Source organism: Agelaius tricolor, unplaced genomic scaffold (assembly GCF_023055355.1).
Source record: "Agelaius tricolor isolate 1412-34295 unplaced genomic scaffold, bAgeTri1.0.p SCAF_9, whole genome shotgun sequence".
NCBI classification, from domain to species: domain Eukaryota; kingdom Metazoa; phylum Chordata; class Aves; order Passeriformes; family Icteridae; genus Agelaius; species Agelaius tricolor.
In genome coordinates this window covers 33,964,323-33,984,077 of record NW_027269269.1, presented here as the reverse complement: position 1 = coordinate 33,984,077, position 19,755 = coordinate 33,964,323, and the positions used below count along the sequence as shown (strand labels likewise).

Here is a 19,755-nt window from a genome sequence, read left to right as displayed (position 1 = left end):
CTGCTAAGAGATGGTGTGCTGTATTTCTTAACTGTACCAAGGTTCTCATATATGGTGGAGCCATCCACTTTATTTTTTGAGAGTTGAGAATTTATTTTCCCTCCCTTTGCCCTTTTTATTTAATTTGTTGGCAATGTGGGGTATGCATGCTGTTGGAACAGTGATACATGTTGCACACAAGGTTGCAACAAGCTGTACTGTCTGTTAAAGTGACAACCCTAAGTCTTAAGCAAGGCTCAAGAAGTACAGAAACTAGGAGAAAGCTCAGAGTGCCAAAAGCTTTTGACCAGATTTGTGCTACTAAGTTTCGTTAACGTAGCTGTCCTGGCTGGAAGCCTGGAAAAAAAACTTTCACCCGAGCTAACAGTGGTGTGCTGGCAGAACCTTGCTGGTGCAGCTGAGCCAAGCAGAACTGCAGCTAAACCTCCTTCCATGACATAACCTACGCTGAAAGAAAGGGAAAAAAAATTCAAAAATAATAAATTTTTGTTTTGCTGGCATGAGCTGTGTCCCCACAAGGGGGCCCTGCCTCTGTGGGCTGAGAGGAGGCACACCGCGGGACTGGGGGTGAAGGAGCACAGGCAGTGGCAGCAGTAGCTGTGTGACAGTCACATGCAGCAATAGCCATCTACTTTAGAGGGTCCTGCTTTTCCAGCTCACAGCCCAACACCTAATTTGGCTAATGGTACAGCAGTAGTGGGAATGCTCTGTAAAGAGTGAAGCAGGGATGTAGGTGAGGCTGAAATGTATCTTGAGGAATGCAGGACCTGGTGTTGGTTGTGGTTTATTACTGAACGAGGTGATGATTGTAGCACCTAACACTAGCAATAATGATATTTACTTGCCAAACCCATTTTAGCTAGTTCATGTGTTTTGTGTTGCTGCATAAACACAAAAGGGAGGAAGTTACAGCTGTTCTGTAATCCTTGCTAGCTTCCAAAAGACCAGAATGTGCATTTTTACAGCTATAGTGTAGAGGCTCTTTATTTATAATGCAAAAAGAAAAAAAAGTGTGCCCTCAATAAATAATTATATGGTTGCATCTGAGAATTACTTCGAGTTGTTAACAGAGGAAAATAATAAGTATCATGAATATTGTACCATGGTTGTCTAAATAAATGTTGATATTAGTAATAACCATTGCATTAATTAGTGAATGTTTTATAACTGAAGCTGTAAATGCTTCTGTAGGTCACTCAGCATCCCTGTGCAGGCTGCATAGTTAACCAAAATTACTCTGCTTTTTGTTTTATCTGCTTAATTGGGACAGGAGAGTAGAACTTCTTTTCAGCACAATTCCTTGATTTCATTTGGAAATTAGCTCTTTGGAATCCTAAAAGGAAACTTTTCAGAAAAGCATCAGTCTTTTTTTTTTTGCAGCAAATTTCAGCAATGTTAGGTTTTGGCCTGCACCTTTTATTCTTGGTTTTGGGTAACTGGGATCTGTTGTGGGGTTGTTGGGGTTGGCTGCTGAAATGGAAGTGTCAAATGAAAGGCACCTGTGTAAGGATCAAGAGAATTTTTGTTTCGGGTTTCCCTAAACAGTGTGAAGCTGAGAATAGCGAGTCATTCTTTGCCAAATTAGCAGGATTCATTATTTGCATTAGATGTAGCCTCACCCTGGCTAGTAGGAAAAATTTCAAAAATATCAGTAGCCTTTTACGTTTTGATTTTTTTAAAGTGCTGTTGACATGACATCTCAGTCACCTGGAATTACACATTTCTGGTAAATCAGCGCTGTATTTTTGTGAGTTAGTCTTTGTGGTAGTTCTGTGTTTAAGAATAGCTGGATTGTTTACTTTGTGTTGAGCAGGTTTAATTCATTGTGTTGCGTTTCTTTCAGATTCAAGCAGTTGTACCATATCAAGTAAATAGGCAAAAAAGATTATGATGATCGTATTTAACAAACTAGAGCTGATGTTCTCCATGCTGATTAGGGAAAGGCATTCCAAGAAAACCAGTTGCTCTTTTGATAGTGTATTTTTATCTCAAGCCAAGCTTTTCCATAGAACTTGTAATAATGATACGTGTGAAGAGAATTCTGAACTACTCTCCAAACAATTTCTTCAAGCTTTTTGCCTGAATTGTCAGGTCAGAGAGAGCTTGACACATTCATTTGGGTTTGTAAACTGGATAATCCTCTGTGATGAGACAGTTGTTTCATAGAAATGTTTTATGCTGCAGAGTAATTGACTGAGAGAGTTCCAAATCATCAATCTCTTTTGAAATAGCACTAAATAATTGAAAGACATGTTAAACTTAATGATTTTGAAAATTATTAGAATGCTGTCAGTAATATGAAAAACAATATTTTCCCCTTTGCTGTGAGCATTAAATGGAAATATTATTCACTCTAATTCTTCAGAGCTGGAGGCCTATGCAGGTGTCATCAGTGCCTTACGTGCACAGGGAGACCTTACAAAAGAGAAGAAGGATCTTCTTGGAGAACTCTCTAAAGTGCTTAGGTAAACCTGATCTTTTCAAACTAAGAACTATGACCTGTTTTCTTTTAAGGTGTTACATGCTTTTTCTTTCACTGGGATCACAACGTAAATCCAAATTTGGAGAAGTAATTCTCCATGTTGCCAAGGTTTCATTCCTGTTCTCCTTGGAGTTTTTAATTAGGAAAACAACCATCCTTCAGTGGTAGAAGCCTTACTGGTTCGTTGGTACTTTTTGGGATACTGAGTGTTAAAAGGGTTACAGCCAGGTTGTGAATGTACACTGGCTTGGGGTTTTGTCTAGGTGGAACTCCTAGGTCTTTGAACCCAAGGTACCTCAAGAAAGAATGCTGTGTGTCCTGTGTGAACTTTTCTGCCTTATCCTTTAAATGTATTGATCTCATTAGGAGGTTGGATTCTAGCTGTTTTTCAAGGATACCCTTTGAACAGTAATGTTCTTTTCATTCTTCAGTAATATTTTTGAGCAATAATACGATTAATTCTCTCTGTGACAGCAAGGGTTAAGTGACAGTCTCTTAAGTGTAAAGTGCTGTCCCCTTTCTTCTCTTAGATAAATTATTCATAAGTTTAATTTTAGCTGGAATTTTTAGATGAATGCTCATATTTTCCTCTGATTAAAATACACTTGTTTTTTTAATAGTATTTCAACAGAGCGACATCGTGCCGAAGTTCGGAGAGCAGTAAATGATGAACGATTAACAACAATTGCACACAAGTAAGTTCCAAGTAATTTTGTCACTCATTTGCAAAAGTACCTTTTGGGAAATCCATTATGCCTTAACTGAATGGTAATATTTTGAGGATTGATGGTGGTTTAAAGAACCAGTAGTTAAAACACTGTATGGATGAAGATATACAAGGACCTAAACAGTTATTTACATTTACATTGTACCATTACATTTTGGATCCAAGGCTATCCCATTCACTGTGCAAGTGCAATGTAAGAAACAGTTTTTTGGCATGGAGACCATTCTGTAAGATAGACCAGAATAAACAGAGAATGGAGAAAATACAGATACTCCTAAGTAGGATGAAAATATTTGCTTTTGTTTGTTTGTTTGTTTTGCTTTTAGTTTTATTTTAATCAGTTTGGAAAGGCTGTATTAAGAAGAAAGAGAAAACTACATAAGAAAGACAAAGAGAGGAAGAGAGGTGGCAGATTAGTGTAAAACAGAGTATCAGCATAGAAAGGAAAAAATGATCAGAGTAGAAAAAGCTGCAGCAAGCTGATGACATCAGTGTCCACCACTCTCAGCGATGCAGCTGCTGTGCTGGCATCAGCTGGGCTGGTTCCTCCTTGCATTTGCTTTCACAAGCTCCACATGATTTTGAGAGGTGGAGGAGCAGTAGAGGTGGCTTTGTATTTTTGGTAATTACTTAATAGTCTTACTGTTAAGGACTGTCTTTAAACAGAGCTGCATTGTGTCTGTATATTTTTCTTATTCTGTGTTACAGCCATTGACTTTTTTATGTTTGACTGTTGTAGCTTTGGTGTTGTGAAGAGGAAAGAAAGGAAATAATATGAATAGCAGGACACTTGGAGTTAGCAATTGTTTGATCCAAGTCTAGTCAAAATCAGCAAACTGGTTTACTGCTGTGGAAAGACTTTAAGTTTTAATTTTCAAGTTTAAAGATTTAGAAGTATGCTGTTCACCAAACAAAACCCACCAACGTCCTTACACCCCTTTAAATAAATGGGGGGGAATAGTGAAAAGCATGTAGTTATCAAATAAGGATTCTTCTCCTGAATCAAGTTTTCCTTTTAGGTAGTACTTCTAGTCTTAGCATTTTGCAAAGCATGAATAGTTTGTCCTGAGGTCTTGCACGTCAATGAAATATTATAATCCAGACAAGGTGCAGTTTTGAAGTGCTGATTTTCTTTATTTTTCCTATGGTGATTCCTTATGAGTGATGGTTGGTAATATAGTATTTGACTTAGATAATTCTCTTAACTCATTAGGAAAGCTACTTTGCTACCTTTTGTACCCTTTATTTTTTGTTTTTAAAATGTATCTTTTCCTTAGCTTATGTAGCTCTCTTTATACAATATGCATATGTATGAGGCATGCTGAAGCATACCAAGATTTAATAACAGAGCAGATACTCTGCATTTTACAAACTACTTTGTAGTAGCTCTTGCTGCAATTTGCTTGAAATATTTCATGTGAGAAGTTATCTTTTAGAATATACTAATACATTAAACAGGTTGATTTGCTTAAAAACATCATAGCATTGAAAAATAATTTGCCATTTTGGTTTTGCTGATTTGACAAATGACTCATGTAAAACAGTCAAAAATATTTCTCCATCTAGATAAGAATGGTGTTTTTATGAAACATTCTAGTGTGGGTGTAAGTACTGAGATTAAGAGCAAACTAGAGCAGAAGACAGCTTTCTGTTCAGAAAGATGCTGAGGGTGCATTTAAATCATCTCATGTTCTGTCACCTTGTTTGGGACTACTTTTACAAGCATCAGAAACTCTTCTGTTCAGGTAAAACAAAATTTGCCTTAGAAACTGAGAGTTTTTCCCTGTAACATAATCCATTTCAATAGTATTTTATGATATCTGTTTGGTTTCTTGGTATTTTCATAGTCCAGAAGTAGAGAGTACAGCAACTGAATAGTAGCTAACCTAATGTAGGAGATTTGAGTATGGCATTCACACACCTCTGGCCCTTGAACAACTCTGTAAAACAAAACAACAAAAGAAGAGTCAACTTTTCAATTTAAAACGGGAAGGGTTTTATATCAAGTGACAAAAATGGAAGGGCTTTCATGAAATAAAGAAAGTTGAGTATTAGTGCTCTAGTATGTCTTAAACTGCCTTTTACACTTGCACTATTGAAAAGAAATGTACTCGAAAGCCAAAATACTTACAGAGTATGCATTTCTGTTTAGTATGTCTGGACCAAACAGCTCTTCTGAGTGGTCCATAGAAGGTCGTCGGCTGGTGCCGCTGATGCCACGGCTCGTGCCACAAACAGCTTTCACTGTCACCGCCAACGCTGTTGCCAACGCAGCCATCCAGCACAATGCGTCTCTGCCAGTTCCTGCAGAAACCGGAAACAAAGAAGGTGAGAGAAAGATGGAGCTCTGCTTCAATCTATGGGAATGTAAAAACAACGTCACAATAGAAACTGGTGTCTTAGATTTTAAGTGTTAAAGATATTTTTTTGAGGCCAGGTTGGACGGGACTTGGAGCAACTCAGTCTAGCGGAAGGAGTCTCTGCTGATGGCAGGGGGTTGGAACTAGGTGAGCTTTAAAGTTCCTTCCAACCCAAACCATTCTATGAACCTATAAAAAAAAATCCAAATCTTTCTTACCAAACATTATTCACAGAAATATAAAATATCTCTTTTTTTTAAAGATACCTTTGTGGTATCTGCAGCATTAATCTGACTGCTTTGTATTATTGACACTCTAGCAACTGAAATATAAAGAGTCCAGTTTGTCAGGAAATGACATTCACTGATTAACTTCTTCAGCTCTGTAAACTTTAAAAACTTGGACTAATGGCTAGATTTTGTAAAGCTCTGTAAGTGATGAAAGCTGTTTCAGAATGTTTTGTTTTAAGAGTGCAAGTAGGTTTTGGTTAAAATCAAGAAAATACAACTTTGGGTTTTTTCCTTCAGATTAAATGTACTATGGAAACAAGTAAAAAGGTTGCTTTCTGCTTTTCCTATGCTTTCTAAATAATGCTAGTACACATTCCAACTAGCTTGGCTCAGCAGGCTTGAATTAGGCTTCATACAAATGGGGAATGTGTAGCACTTCTTGAAACAAGCTGTTTTACCCTGGTATTGTGAGAAGTACTGCTTCATTGTGTTATTACTTAAAAGCAGTGGTTTAAAAAAGCTGATGAGCACAATCAGTTCTTCACTACAGAACGAATATTTTGGTTTTTTCAACTGATGTACTGTTGAGACAATAACACTTTTCTGTCAGTTACTTGTCTAGATGTGATCACTTATAGAAAAGCAAAAAGATCAAGATATTGAATTAGTGCTAAAAGTAAAAATATTAATTATAAAGTAAAGCAAAGATCAGTACAAAATTTTCACATTGGCAGCACAGATTTTTGGGGATGGGAGGACAGGAGTTTAGATTTTTGTGTTGTCTTTGAAGACCATTAATCTCATGGCCATGCTTAGCTCAAACTGGGCAATATTCCACAGTAACAGGAATGCAGAGGCAAAACCACAGATAGTAAACCCAGTGAGTCTTTGGCTTCCATTTCAGTTGTAAAAATAGTGATAGAATAATGGGATTCTGCACTTCAGTTATATGGAAGGTGTCTTTTCTCCTCTTCAGTGGTGGTTTGCTATTCCTACACAAGTACCACTTCAACCCCAACATCTACCCCTGTTCCAAGTGGCAGTGTAGCGACAGTGAAGTCCCCCAGACCTGCCAGTCCAGCCTCCAATGTAGTCGTCTTGCCAAGTGGAAGTACTGTTTACGTCAAAAGTAAGTGATACTAGCACCTGATTAACAAAAGGGAAAGAAAGGGAGAACATGGCTGAGGCATAGACCAAATTAAACACTCCAACATTGGGCAAGTCATTTCAGGCCTTTGTGTCTTCGTTTAGTCTAAAGAATGAATTTATTGCTTCCCTTTTTCAGATAAATAGTGGTCAGGATAAATCCACTCACTGCAAAATGCTGCAAGGACGACAAGTGAAAAATAGTTTGAAAATTAAATGTAGACATTTCTGTATATCAGTGAATTTCTGATCCATCTTTTTGAGAATTATGCATAGTAGTCACTTAGTTGAATTAGAAAAGGTCCCTCTTTTCTACTTCCACAGTTGACATAGAAGTTTTTTATTTTTGGATGCGGTTTGGCAGGGGTTTATGCTTACATACAGTATCTGACCATTTTGTGATTTACCTGGAAGTCAGTCTTAGTGAAGCTTGTGTTCCTTGGCAGCTGCAGAAACTTCTTATGAATTCTTACCAGAGACCCATCTTCATGTAATTAAATATGGAAATTCAGGACATAGAATCTAGAAACAGTCTTTTTTCTTCAGAGGGTGTATGTGTCCCCATCTTTGTTTGGCTAGCAAGTCAGCTAGTTCTAAAAGCAGATTATGTTCTCATATATATGCCCCCATCATGGGTAGTTTTATTTTACTATTAAAATGTTTCCTTCAGTTCTTACTTGATTCTATCAAAACAACAAGTAAAGATTAATAGTAGATAAATGCTATTTAGAAGTAGATAAATGCTATTTTTATGCTTGCTCTGTGTACCTTTAATATTTAAAAATATTTAATTATTAAAAAATATTATCTTTATGCTATATCTATACATCTGTATAAGCTTCTAGCTAATCAGAAATGCCACTTAGTACATAAATTTAATGTTACTTGCAAAAAAACCCCTTGTTAATGGCTCTGTCAACCCATGAAACCCATTCCATTGAGTTTTCATTTTTCTGATCTATGCACTAATCACTTGGGTTTAGTTTGAAGATTCAGGGGAAAACATTCTTAACATCTTAAAAATTTTAATGTAGGCTTTATTGAATTACTACATGATAATGAATATCAAATAAGTCTAGGCACATGATACAGGGATGATAATTTTCATTGTCTGTCCCTAGATTTAATTTTTTTCCCCCTACTTCATGTGCTTTGTTTTGTTGTTATTGTTTTTATTATTTTTTTTTAAAGAATTGTGTGTCTTTCAGAGTATGTTACACCAGTCACATTGATTTTAACAAACCTGCTTAGGAGCAGATTTGGGAGATCTGAGTTACAGTCAGGACTTTGCCACTGGTCTGTGGTGTAACCTCTTCCAAGTCACACTCTGATTGAGCCATTAACCTTTACATGACTCTGCTTCCTTACTTATCAAGTGTGAGTTACAGTCAAAGCTGTATTACCTTTTAGCTAAATGTCAGTGGAAAACCTTGTACAGCAATTTCTAACATGAAATGATAAGAATAATATTCTTGCAAAACCCCAGCAGTGAAAACAGGAGGTGAAATGAGCTGTACTTAACATAAAATAATGCTCTGCTAGTTTAATGTTAATTTCTGATGTCTTGATGGATTGGTTGATGGGGTTTTTTTGTGGATGAGGACCACAAACAAAGTTTTCTCTATTTCTTGGTGCCCCACCAAAATAACAACTGTGTCCTAACATGCTAGCTGCATGTGGATTTAAATGGATTCTGAGATTTTTAAATGACTGTGCACATTCAATATGATTAATGCAGTCATAGTTACAAGTTTCTATAGTGCACTCACAGTAATACTTAGAAGCCTGTCCATAATAAACCTTAAAGTTATGTAATCAAACCTCTGCTTTATAGAGGGAGATCACCACTAGGCTTATTCAGGGGCATAGGGTAAATTACTGATTAGAATATTTTGATTGATTGAGAATAGGATGTAATATATTGATTTGAAATCTGGTTTTATAGATCCACACTTCACTTGTACTGCTCTAGCCAACTTTTTGAAGTTTGCTTCTCTTCCCTAGTTCATTTTGCTGTCTCTGTAGATACAGTTGCCAGCCTTTGGACAGGTACCTGCAAATTAGCTGCTACTCCTGCTGAGAGAGAATACCATTTTTCTACAATTGCCTGTTGTGGTGCTGGGCAGTTTCTTGTCCATGTTAGGTCTTGCATCTTCACTTTTTGAATGCCAGAATATTAATTTTAATTAGAGATTGGCCATAATTAGATCTTGGCCCTTACTAGAGATTGACTACCAACCAAGTTTGCTTTGATTACCAGCAAGACTGCTTTTTGCTGTGGTGGTGTTCTTTGTCTTTAAGCTCCATGCACATGGAACAAGATTTTCAATCATCATTTGCATAGGCAAGATTGTATCTGTTCAGCTTCTCCTTGATTGTTTTTCTTTTTAAACGGTTTGACACAGGTTAGCATGGTAAACATAAATAACAGGATTGCAGATTTGTCAAGATTGGAAGGGACCTTTAAGATCATCTAGTCCAACCATCAACCCAGCACCATCATAGTCACCCCTAAACTACATCCTCAAGTGTCTCATTCAGATACCTCCAGAGCACTTCCAGACTGTTGTCTCCCCAGGCAACTTATTCCAATGCCTGACTACTCTTCCAGTGAGGTTTTTGTTTTTTTTTCTAATACCTACTCTGGACCTCTCCTGGCACAATTTAATGCTATTTCCTCTTGTCGTCTCACTTGTTACCTGGGAGAAGAGCCCAACCCCCATCTGGCTACACCCTCCTGTCAGGGAGTTGTTGAGAGCAAGAATGTCCTCCCATAACCTCCTTTTCTCCAGTCTGAGTCCCCCCAGCTTCCTCAGGTGCTCCTGCTGCTCCAGACCCTTCCCCAGCTCTGTTTCCTTCTCTGGAAGCGCTCCAGCACCTCAGTGTCTCTCTTGTCAGGCAGTGCCCAGAAGTGACCCCAGGACTGGAGGTACTTCAGCAGTTCCCAGCATAGGGAATGGTCACTGCCCTGGTCCTGCTGCCACACCAGTGCTGATACAGCCCAGGTGCCATTGTCCTTGCCCACCTGGGCACACCTGGCTCATATCCAGACAGCTTTGGCCAGCATTCCCATGTCCCTTCCTGCCTTGCCACCCTTAAGCCACTGTGCCCCCAGCCTGTAGCTCTGCATGAGATGGTTGTGGTCCAAGGGCAGGATGGCCTTGCTGAACCTCAGCCCATGGATTCAGCTTGTTCAGATCCTTCTGTAGAGCCTTCCTGCCTTCAATGCTACCGAGTAGCTGCGAGAGGTTTGCAAAGTCACTAACCTGTGTGTGCTGGTGTTCACAGGGGTCCCAGGACGAGAGAAGAGACAAGAATCTTGACTCCATCTTTCAGAAGGCTGATTTATTATTTTATGATAAGATATTATATTTAAACTATACTAAAAGAATAGAAGAAAGGATTTCATCAGAAGGCTAGCAAGGAATAGAAAAGAATGGAATGATAATAAAATCTTGTGACTGATCAGAGAGTCCGAGACAGCCAGACTGTGATTGGCCATTAATTAAAAACAACCACATGAGACCAATCAAAGATGCACCTGTTGCATTCCACAGCAGAAGATAATTATTGTTTTTCTTTTCCTCTGAGGCTTCTCAGCTTCTCAGGAGAAAAGATCCTAGCAAAACGATTTTTCATAAAATATGTCTGTGACACGTGTGCCTTTCTGTAATTTATGAATCTGTTGCCTACTTCGGCAAGTTTCATTTGGATTTAAGATCCATTAATCATGCTGTTATCCTTTCCTGAGCTGAATATTGCAGCAGATTTTTTTTTTTTTCTATGTGTGTAGTATATGATTGTGAGGAAGAAAGAACTCTTTTTGAACCTGGACTTCTTTTGGTTTTCATTATTGTGTGCTAGGTGCCATTTTATATCTGTTGCACAAAATGCACCAAAGAAGGCAAAAGCTGATGAAGTGAGGATCGACCTTCACAGTTAAACTATATAATAAAAAAAAGAATTATATATCAAGATGCTGTATTAAGGTGAAAGGCAGAAGAGTACTGTAAGGGTAAATAAGACATGAAAGTAGGTGCAAAGCTGAAGTCTAAGGAAGCTATAGGAGGATAAACTTCGATAGTCCAGTTGCTGTAAACAAAACCACCACCAAAAAAACACCTGAAGTAGTGTAAAAGTTTAAACTAAAATGTGTGTGGCATGATCCCAATCCCCTTGTGTGTGTAGCTTCTAGTCGAACTTCTGCAGACAGAATGAAAGCCTTGTACTGGCTCTTATGTTCTTTTAATCTCTCAGACTGAATGAAGTAACCCAGTAACTGAGTAGCTTGGGGTTTTGGGTGATTTGTCCCCGATTCATGGCACTGAGTGTGGCCCATATCAAGGACTAAGAGCATCTGAGGTGTGATACAGCTTGTTTGTGACCATAAGATGTAATTTATCCTTTATTTCTTTTTATCTTACTTGAAAGAGGGTGTAAGACTCAAAGAGGATGTAGTGTTTCAGAAGGCACTGAGATCTGCAGACAGGGGAAACACAATTTAGAGAGAGTGTTTCTTTTCCAGGTGTCAGCTGCTCAGATGACGATGAAAAGCCCCGCAAAAGACGGCGAACGAATTCTTCTAGTTCTTCCCCTGTTCTCCTGAAAGAAGTCCCGAAGGCAGTGACTCCTGTCACTAAAACTATCACAGTGCCTGTAAGTGGGAGCCCCAAAATGAGTAATATAATGCAGAGCATTGCCAACTCCTTACCACCACACATGTCGCCTGTGAAAATAACCTTCACTAAGCCCTCAACACAGACAACAAACACCACAACACAGAAGGTATGTGGGGGAAGCTGCCAAATGTTCCTTTATTCTGGTTTTATCAATGAATAAGATGTGATGTTTGACTCTTCCTTTCTGTGATCTGACTAGCTGTTTTTTAAGGATTGCGCTTGGGATAAGATAATCCCTCTTTAAAACGAGCAAAGGGAAAACCAAACTCTTGTATGAATTTAGTTCACCTGTGTGTGAAAGGACCTGGATTGACAGCCGTGGAGACTGAAGCCCTCTTTTTATCCACAGAACAGGTACAGCACAGGCAGCGGGAGTGCAAGCTTCCCCCAGACTGCCCCACCAATGTGCCTCAACCCTGACCTGAAGGGACCACTTCTAGGGATGAGAGGGGATTCAGTCTCCATGCTCATTCAATTCTTGGCCTGTCTGGTGAGACTGCCAACAAGGTTACCAGTTAGTACCATTTGTGGTGTTGGGTTTTGTGATATGGACACTAGTCCACTGAGAACTGGATCACATAGGCCACTGAACAGCCTTCAGATGGTAACAACTGTTGGTCAAAGGTAATCTTTCTTATTTCTATTTTCCTTATTTATAATTACTCTTTGCAGTAGTAGAATTCCAGGAGAGGTGGCATGGGCTTTCCCTTGCCGAGCCTTTTATCTAGAGACTAGTGTTTTGGGATCTATAATGCTTATTCTTGGAGCTGGTCAAAGTCCAGGGGCTTTATTTTCCTTTCAGTACTAGTGTGCCATTTCTCATTCTACATTAACAGTGTTACAGTGGTCAAAATCAGTTGCATTATTTCAGCTGAGTGTGCTTAGCTTTCACCACAATGCAAAGTGCAGAAAAGGTTTTCCTTGTTTAAATTTTGTACTGGACTTCGATTTTTAAGTGCCTAATGTATGGCATGACTATATTACCACTTCAGTTGTGTCTATTTTTCTATTTTTAAGATTAAAAAAAAAAATGAATGTTTCAGACCAAGTTGATTCTTGGTACAGTTAAGTACGGCAGACTTCAGGGAGACATAGAGTCTCTGTGGAATTAATTTTGCCTCAATACCAACAGACTTATGCTAGGCTGGCCACTAACAAGCTTTTTTTTTTCCAACAGTGAGAGTCTGACTATTAAGCTCAAACATTTGCATTTGTCCTACTAGTCTTCTCAATTGCCTTATGACTCTTTTCGGATCACCAGAGTTCCCGTGTCTTGATTTTTGGAAACTTTAAAACCAAGTAATGTGCAATAAAGATATTGGCTTTCTGACCTCTTCCCACTCCAGGGAAGATGCTTTCATTTGATTCACTCTTCTTTAACAGTGTCCTTAATCAAATTTCATCCCTGAATACATGAGTGTATTAGAGAAATCCATGTGTGAGCATAAACCATCAAATTAAATTCAATGCAGCAAGTCCACAGCTACTGCAGGGCTTCACCTATCCATCCTGTTGCATATTAGGGTTATAATTAGTGCAGGAATAATTTTCTGCCTTAAACATCTGTAGGGTTGTATTAAGTATGGGTGTGTTATATCATGGAAGTTAAAGATGAAGTGTACCAAGTCTCCAGAAGAGTGGACTGTTGATAGGACCTTTCCTGCAGTTATGCCTCTCCACTTGTTCTGACATGGAAATTTGAGAGTTCACTTTGCATTTTGTTATTTGACTGTCTTACTAATCTGCAGCGACAGGAAAATCAGTGCTTGTTTTGTTAGCCAGAGTAGTGTTTGTATCTGAACTTGTCACAGTGCCCTCTTTTGTTGGATTTAGATATGCCAAAAAATATAACTGGATTATTTTGGTGGGAGAAATCCCCTTTAGTAGTTTTAAATTAAAAGTCAGTTTTGTTCATTCATATCCAACAGGACATTTCCAATTTGAGTGTAATTTGTTAGATGTGAATGAAATTCTTTATTTCTGCATGCAACCTCTTTGAATTGTTTCAACATTTTGGTAGGTTGGAGGAAGAGCTGTCATAACAACTAAAATGTCACAGCTCCAGTTTCTGGGTTCTCTTGTAATAAAGTCACCTGTGTAGGACATGGAAGGAATCTAGCTAGTGAAGTTTCTGGCAGTTATAATAACCTTATTTTTTCAGGGACTAAGTTTTGACATCTCTCAAAATAGAGCTGACAGGACTAAATTCAGTATATGTTGGGAATTAGATTTTACTGTAACAGCTAGAACCATTAACAACAAAATTACCACCTTGATTTGTTTGTGTGTGTGTGTATGTTTAAAGTCAGGCAGTTTCTCTGCTGTAAAACATGGGATGCAGTTTTGGTACCCATGATGAGATTATTTGGATCATTTCAACATATATGACAGAATAGTATTTCAGAAATACAGTGGTTGTGATTTGAACTTTAAAACTTACCTTTTTACCTGGATTTTATGTTTTCTGGATATACTTCATGCATGTGAAAATAACCTTCACTAAGCCCTCAACACAGACAACAAACACCACAACACAGAAGGTACTGAACTTTGCTCTGCTCTGTTAATTTTGAAAGGTGAGATAGAATAGACAGACACAAACCTGCTTAGTCACAGTATAGCAGTCACTGTTGAACTGTAATGCTTTAAAGGCTTTATTCCTTCCTTGATTAAATAAAGTATTTTTAAATGATACTCATGGACTAAAGGAAATGCAGTTGTCTACAGGAGTTGTGATTATGCCCAGTTTCATTGTACATATCTGTATTAGTTTTGATGCTGAACTTGTCCTGTTTAGTATAGTTCATATTCACTCTAACCTATAATCTGCCTTTTTAATCTGCAAGTTGTCCTTTGACTGTGTTCCTAAACTAGTTAGTCTGGGTGGAATGGAGCTGACCCTAAACTTCAGACAGTTGGAAGTATTCCTAGTGTAAAACTGACAGTTTAAGAAACAGGATAAAAGTCCAGAGGCATATCATAGAATCCTTTCACTTCCAGTTCTCACACTAGAACAAGCTGTGTCATGTTCAGCTCATCTGCATGGTTGTAGCCTAAGAGCAATTTGAGAAAGGTGTTTTAATTAGATCAAAATTAGGCAGAATGCAACAATAGGACTGATGAAGAGAAAATGTTCTCACTGGAGAAAGCAACCAAGTAGAAAAGCAGCAGAATGTGGAAACCTTGTCCTTCAGACACAGATTATTTGTGGTCAACCTGCTATAGCTTGTAGGGTAGTAAGGTTTTGATTTTCCTCAGATCAAGATATTAAATATTTATCTGAGCAGCAGAGACCATCAAACTAAGAGCTGAGGCAAAAGGAGAGGCCAAATCAGCCATATTGGTGAAATTTGCTGCTTTTATTCCATCCATGTGGCTATTTCCCTTTTATTTATTTTTTCTTTTCTTATTTTTCTTTAAGCAAATTATAAACTTGTAATCTCTTGATGCTTGATTTGTTGCTTAAGTCTGTTTCTGGTGCCATTATCATATTATTTCTTTATCAGGCAAGGTTTCAGTAGTGCTTGACTAGCAACATAACACTTTTTGTGAGCTGACACAGGTTTTCTTTGCCCCTTTTGTGCCTTCTTTTTCTATTGGATTTTGTTACATTGAATCATTAATAATTTTAAATTTTCAAGGTTTTAATAAACAAAATATTTCGTGGGAAAACAGCATTATTAAAGTAATTTGTCTATATTCTTGCATGATAAATTGAAAATGTTGTATTTTTGTGCTTCTTTTTCTATTTTAACTATGTAAGTACAAGGAGAGACATATAAGTTGAACAAAAAGGATTTTTTAATGTAAACAGTACCCATATTCAATACTTAATAAATGTTTAGTTTCCTAGGTGAGTTGCACAAGGACAGACTTCTTCCAATGCTGTCATGAATTCTGTGTTTTTCTATGTCAGATCAGATTCGTGGAGTTGTAGTTGTAACTTTGCACTGGCGTGGTGTTTATTCTCTTCAGACAAATATGAAGTAATTTCTTGCTATTGAGAGCACTAGGTAAATAGCAGAAATTGCTTCAAACCTACAGCATTTTTCTTTCACCAATGAAATATTATTTACAGCCTTGTAGATCAAAAGCATTTCTCATTACTGACTCAGCAAGTGCTTGTTAATTGTTAAAGAAAAAAAAATAATCTATTTTCTCTCGTTGCTGTTTCTTGATATTTTTGCAAGGTTTGGAAGAGTGACACTTAAAACTTGCTGGAAATCCATTCAATTTCTCTTAAAATGGGTTTCAAGCTTCCTGGCCCAGTTTAATGAAGTCAAGTTCATTCCTGTCTGTTTGCCTTCAGACATGAGATAATTTTACTTTATTCAATAGTAATTGTTTTGCTTAAAAATCCTAATTTTAAGGAACATGTTACTGAAATACAGACACAAGGAGCAAATGAATTTCTTCTTGTTTTTTTTTTTTTTTTCTTTTTTTAGGTCATAATAGTAACCACCTCTCCAAGCTCAACTTTTGTACCCAACATCCTTTCCAAGTCCCACAACTATGCAGCAGTTACAAAACTTGTCCCAACATCAGTCATTGCCTCAACTACTCAAAAGCAGCCCGTGGTTATCACTGCTTCCCAGTCCTCTGTGGGCAGCAGCAGCAGCAGCTGCTCCACTCCCTCCTGCACTGCAAATACCATTGCTGTGACTGCTGTAGTGTCATCCACACCGTCAGTGGTTATGTCAACAGTAGCACAAGGTATGGCAATTCTCTTACCAAGGCTCTTTCACAGAGGAATTGGACTTTGCTTTGAGAATAGCATTGGGGAGATGCACTTTTTGTTTACATATGAGTAAAGCACAGGCCATGTGAAAGAAATCTGCTGATGAAACTGATCCAAGAGGCTTCACAAAAGTTCTTGTTGAACTGTTTTCCTCTGTACTTCAATAGTTAATGCGCAGATCCTCTTTTTAAAGAGGATGTGATGCAGTGGTGTGACCTAGCTCTAAAACAATATGACCTCAAAATGACTGGCTTCAAGAACTTTGTCTGGTGCATAGAAAAATGTACATTTTCAAGGTGATTGCATCTTTAAAAGCTCAATTTACAAAAACATGTGAAGTTAATATCAAGTAAATACAACTTATTAACATGCCCAGATGACAATTCTGAAAGGTAGAAGTGTTTACACCTTTTTATCAGTATCTTTTATCAGCATGCCAGTTTTAAAGTTCCTTATAATTAAGACCTGAGTGGGCCTGATTAAAATTCTTAGGTTTCTGATTTCAAATTCCAACTGTGTATGCTAGCTTGACTGTTTCAGCTTCACAGCCACCAGCTAGCATTTAAAAGGGAAGCTGTGAATGAATGAATGAATGAATGAATGAATGAGTCTTAGTGAGCAGCACTTGAAAGAAAAACTGCCTGACAATTACAAGTGTCACATCACAATTTTTCCTGGTCTGTATTTTCTATTCTTGCTCCATTCCACAAAACATTGGATTGCCATATCAAGGCTAAGGAGGTATTTTCCTTCCCTATTGCTTATATTGATATAATCAGATGTTAATCTGTGGAGCAGAAGGGCTCACAGCAGGCTTTCATATTGTTTGAACTGTTGATTCTTAGTTGGGTTTGATCATGGAGGAGGCTTTAATTCTAAAGTACATTAGGTGGAGTATCTCTCCACCAGTTTTTTTTCCAAGACTGTCAGTGGCATTGCAGAAGATGCTGGTGAAAAGTTGTGTGACATGAACTGGTAATATCTTCAAATGTAAAGTTAAACTCATGAATGAAAAGAGCTGCCCAAGGAACTAGTGTAGTCACCTTAAATGATGCAGTGAGAAAAGGGTTGCTTATTTAGATTGCCAAAATTGTATCTTGACTATGATTTTGGTCATTATCACTGCCATCTGTTTCTGTTTTCCACTGCAACTGGGATTTAGTTAAAAAATTACTTCATAAGATATGGACTTTATTTGTCTATTTTGGTGTTTATGGATGTGTAGTTTACAATTATATACAAAGTCAGATTTTGCTGTAAATGCTGTGACATCTATGTAAGGGAATGACAGAAATCAGTAATAAGATTTATTTGGGAACTTTGTCTTTCCATCTTACTGCAGACTTCTTTTAATTACTTTTGCTTATAAGATCACCTAACCTAACAGCCCAAAACAGGTTGCCCACAGTTTTATAACTTACATATAATCACTTGATTTTTTTTTTTTAATTCCAAACAACTCTTTAGCTAGCACATACTCCCTTCCAATGAGGATGGGTTTGATATTTGACATTGTCCTAATGCCAACTTCTTGCAATTGTGATTTTAGAATCATTGAATCACAGAATATTTTGGGTTGAAAGGGACCTTAAAGATCTAGTTCCAGCCCCTCTGCCAGGGGCTAAAACACCTTCCACTAAACTAGATTGTTATAAATATTTATAAATACAAATATATCTATATCTATATTTAAAATACTTTCTCTATAGGTATTTTGCTATCTTGAAGCTTAAAGATGAGACTTTGAAAATATTATTGAATTATGGATATTACAAAAGGTGCAGAAATAAACTCAGTTTGTGATCTTTCCATTAGCTGCTGTTCTGCTGCCACATTGAAAATCTGTATGAAGCTCCATTGCCTCCTAACAGAGCACTTCTGCTACATGGGAGCTTTATTTCCTTACATATTTCAATATGTATTTTTCAGTAGTAAAGATAATTGAAATGTAAGATTAGTTTAGAAATAATAGTATTTTTCTTTCTCATTGCACTGGTGAATCTTAAACCCTTTACTCTTTCACAGGTGTATCTACATCAGCAGTTAAAGTTGCCTCTACCAGACTACCTTCCCCGAAAGGTTTGGTTGGGAATCCGACTCAGATCTTAGCACAGTTTCCCAAACAGCATCAGCAGTCTCCCAAACAGCAGCTGCACCAAGTCCAGCAGGCCCAGCAGCAGCAGCAGCAATCACAGCAATCGCAGCAGCAGCAGCAGCTGGTGCCGTGTTCTGCAGCCCAGCAGCAGCCACAGCAGTCTCAGCTGCCAGCTGGCATCAAGCCCACCATTCAGATCAAACAGGAATCAGGTAGTTGGAGTTGATCTTGGGTCACATTGATGAGGTCTGGCTGCAACTCAGGAAAGTAGGGCAGAATTCTGCCCCAAGATGTTTATGGGGGAGTGGTCATGAAGGCATGATCTCTTGAGTAGAAGATTTGGCTTCAAACATGAATATAAGTAGATAGTGAAGGATGTTTTAATGTTTTCAAGTAAGAGTAATTAAAGAATTTTGTTCTTTCGCTCTTCTTGTTTGGTTCAGGTATTACAGACTATGCTTTAGGTATATATGTTTTTATCTTAGAGGTTGAGAGGTATGTAAATAACTTCAAAAATAATGTGATGGGCAACCTAAAACACACCAGTTTTCTGAAGATCCAAGAGTTGTTCAACTATATCACCTGGAAAAAGAAGTTACTCCATGTTTTAATTATTTTCTTTGGTCCAGAAATCAAAACGTACTTTTGAGGTACTTGTCAAAACAAATAATTAGATCTGGAAGTTAGACTGGATTCTTTTTGTGATATTGATTCATTCAGCTGACTTTGGGCAAGTCATATTATCTTTCTTTCTTGGCTTCTCTCTGCTGTAGCACACAGTTTTTATCTCAGCAAGAAGTAGTAAGAAATAAAGTTTGCAAAGTTAACCAGTTCTCAAATAAGTGCTATAAAAGTGCAAAGTATTTTTATGTATATTAATATAAAATCAGTATTTTATTTTAATCCAGTCAGTAAAAATCTTATTTTATATCACACTATTTAGATCAAACAATGAAAATAGACCATGGAATGAAAAAATAAACAGCCCTACTCCTTTGATAAAACCCCTAGTCCTTTGATAAAACTACCTACTCCTGTCCTTTGATAAAACTACCTTTTGGATTATAGGACCATTGCTTAAGAAAAGTAATAGCTACTAATTAAGACATAAAAAAGGCTTCCAGCCACTGAACAATATCAATGTGAGCTTCATTTCCTCATCTTCTACAATGAATTTCAGCTCATTGTGCTTTTTAGTTAAAAGTTTCTTTGTAAATAGCATCTGATAGCAATTCTTTATGGAAGATGTGAATCAGTTTTCATGGAGACAAGACTTTTTATCCAGTTTGGATGATACA

At 37.6% G+C, this 19,755-nt stretch overlaps 1 protein-coding gene across 16 annotated transcripts in view; it reads left to right on the top strand.

Moving 5' to 3' along the window:
* Positions 1-19,755, top strand: part of EMSY (EMSY transcriptional repressor, BRCA2 interacting) — a 41,851-nt gene that overhangs the window by 2,190 nt on the left and 19,906 nt on the right. For 11 of the 16 annotated variants that reach the window (XM_071433631.1, XM_071433633.1, XM_071433625.1 and 8 more), the window contains 7 exons: positions 2,366-2,465; positions 3,103-3,177; positions 5,362-5,537; positions 6,776-6,928; positions 11,471-11,730; positions 16,070-16,337; positions 18,388-18,669. In XM_071433631.1, coding sequence (XP_071289732.1) covers positions 2,366-2,465; positions 3,103-3,177; positions 5,362-5,537; positions 6,776-6,928; positions 11,471-11,730; positions 16,070-16,337; positions 18,388-18,669 — 1,314 coding nt within the window. The remainder of the gene's footprint in view (positions 1-2,365; positions 2,466-3,102; positions 3,178-5,361; positions 5,538-6,775; positions 6,929-11,470; positions 11,731-16,069; positions 16,338-18,387; positions 18,670-19,755) is intronic. The other 5 variants (XM_071433638.1, XM_071433632.1, XM_071433634.1 and 2 more) reach the window with 3 other exon arrangements.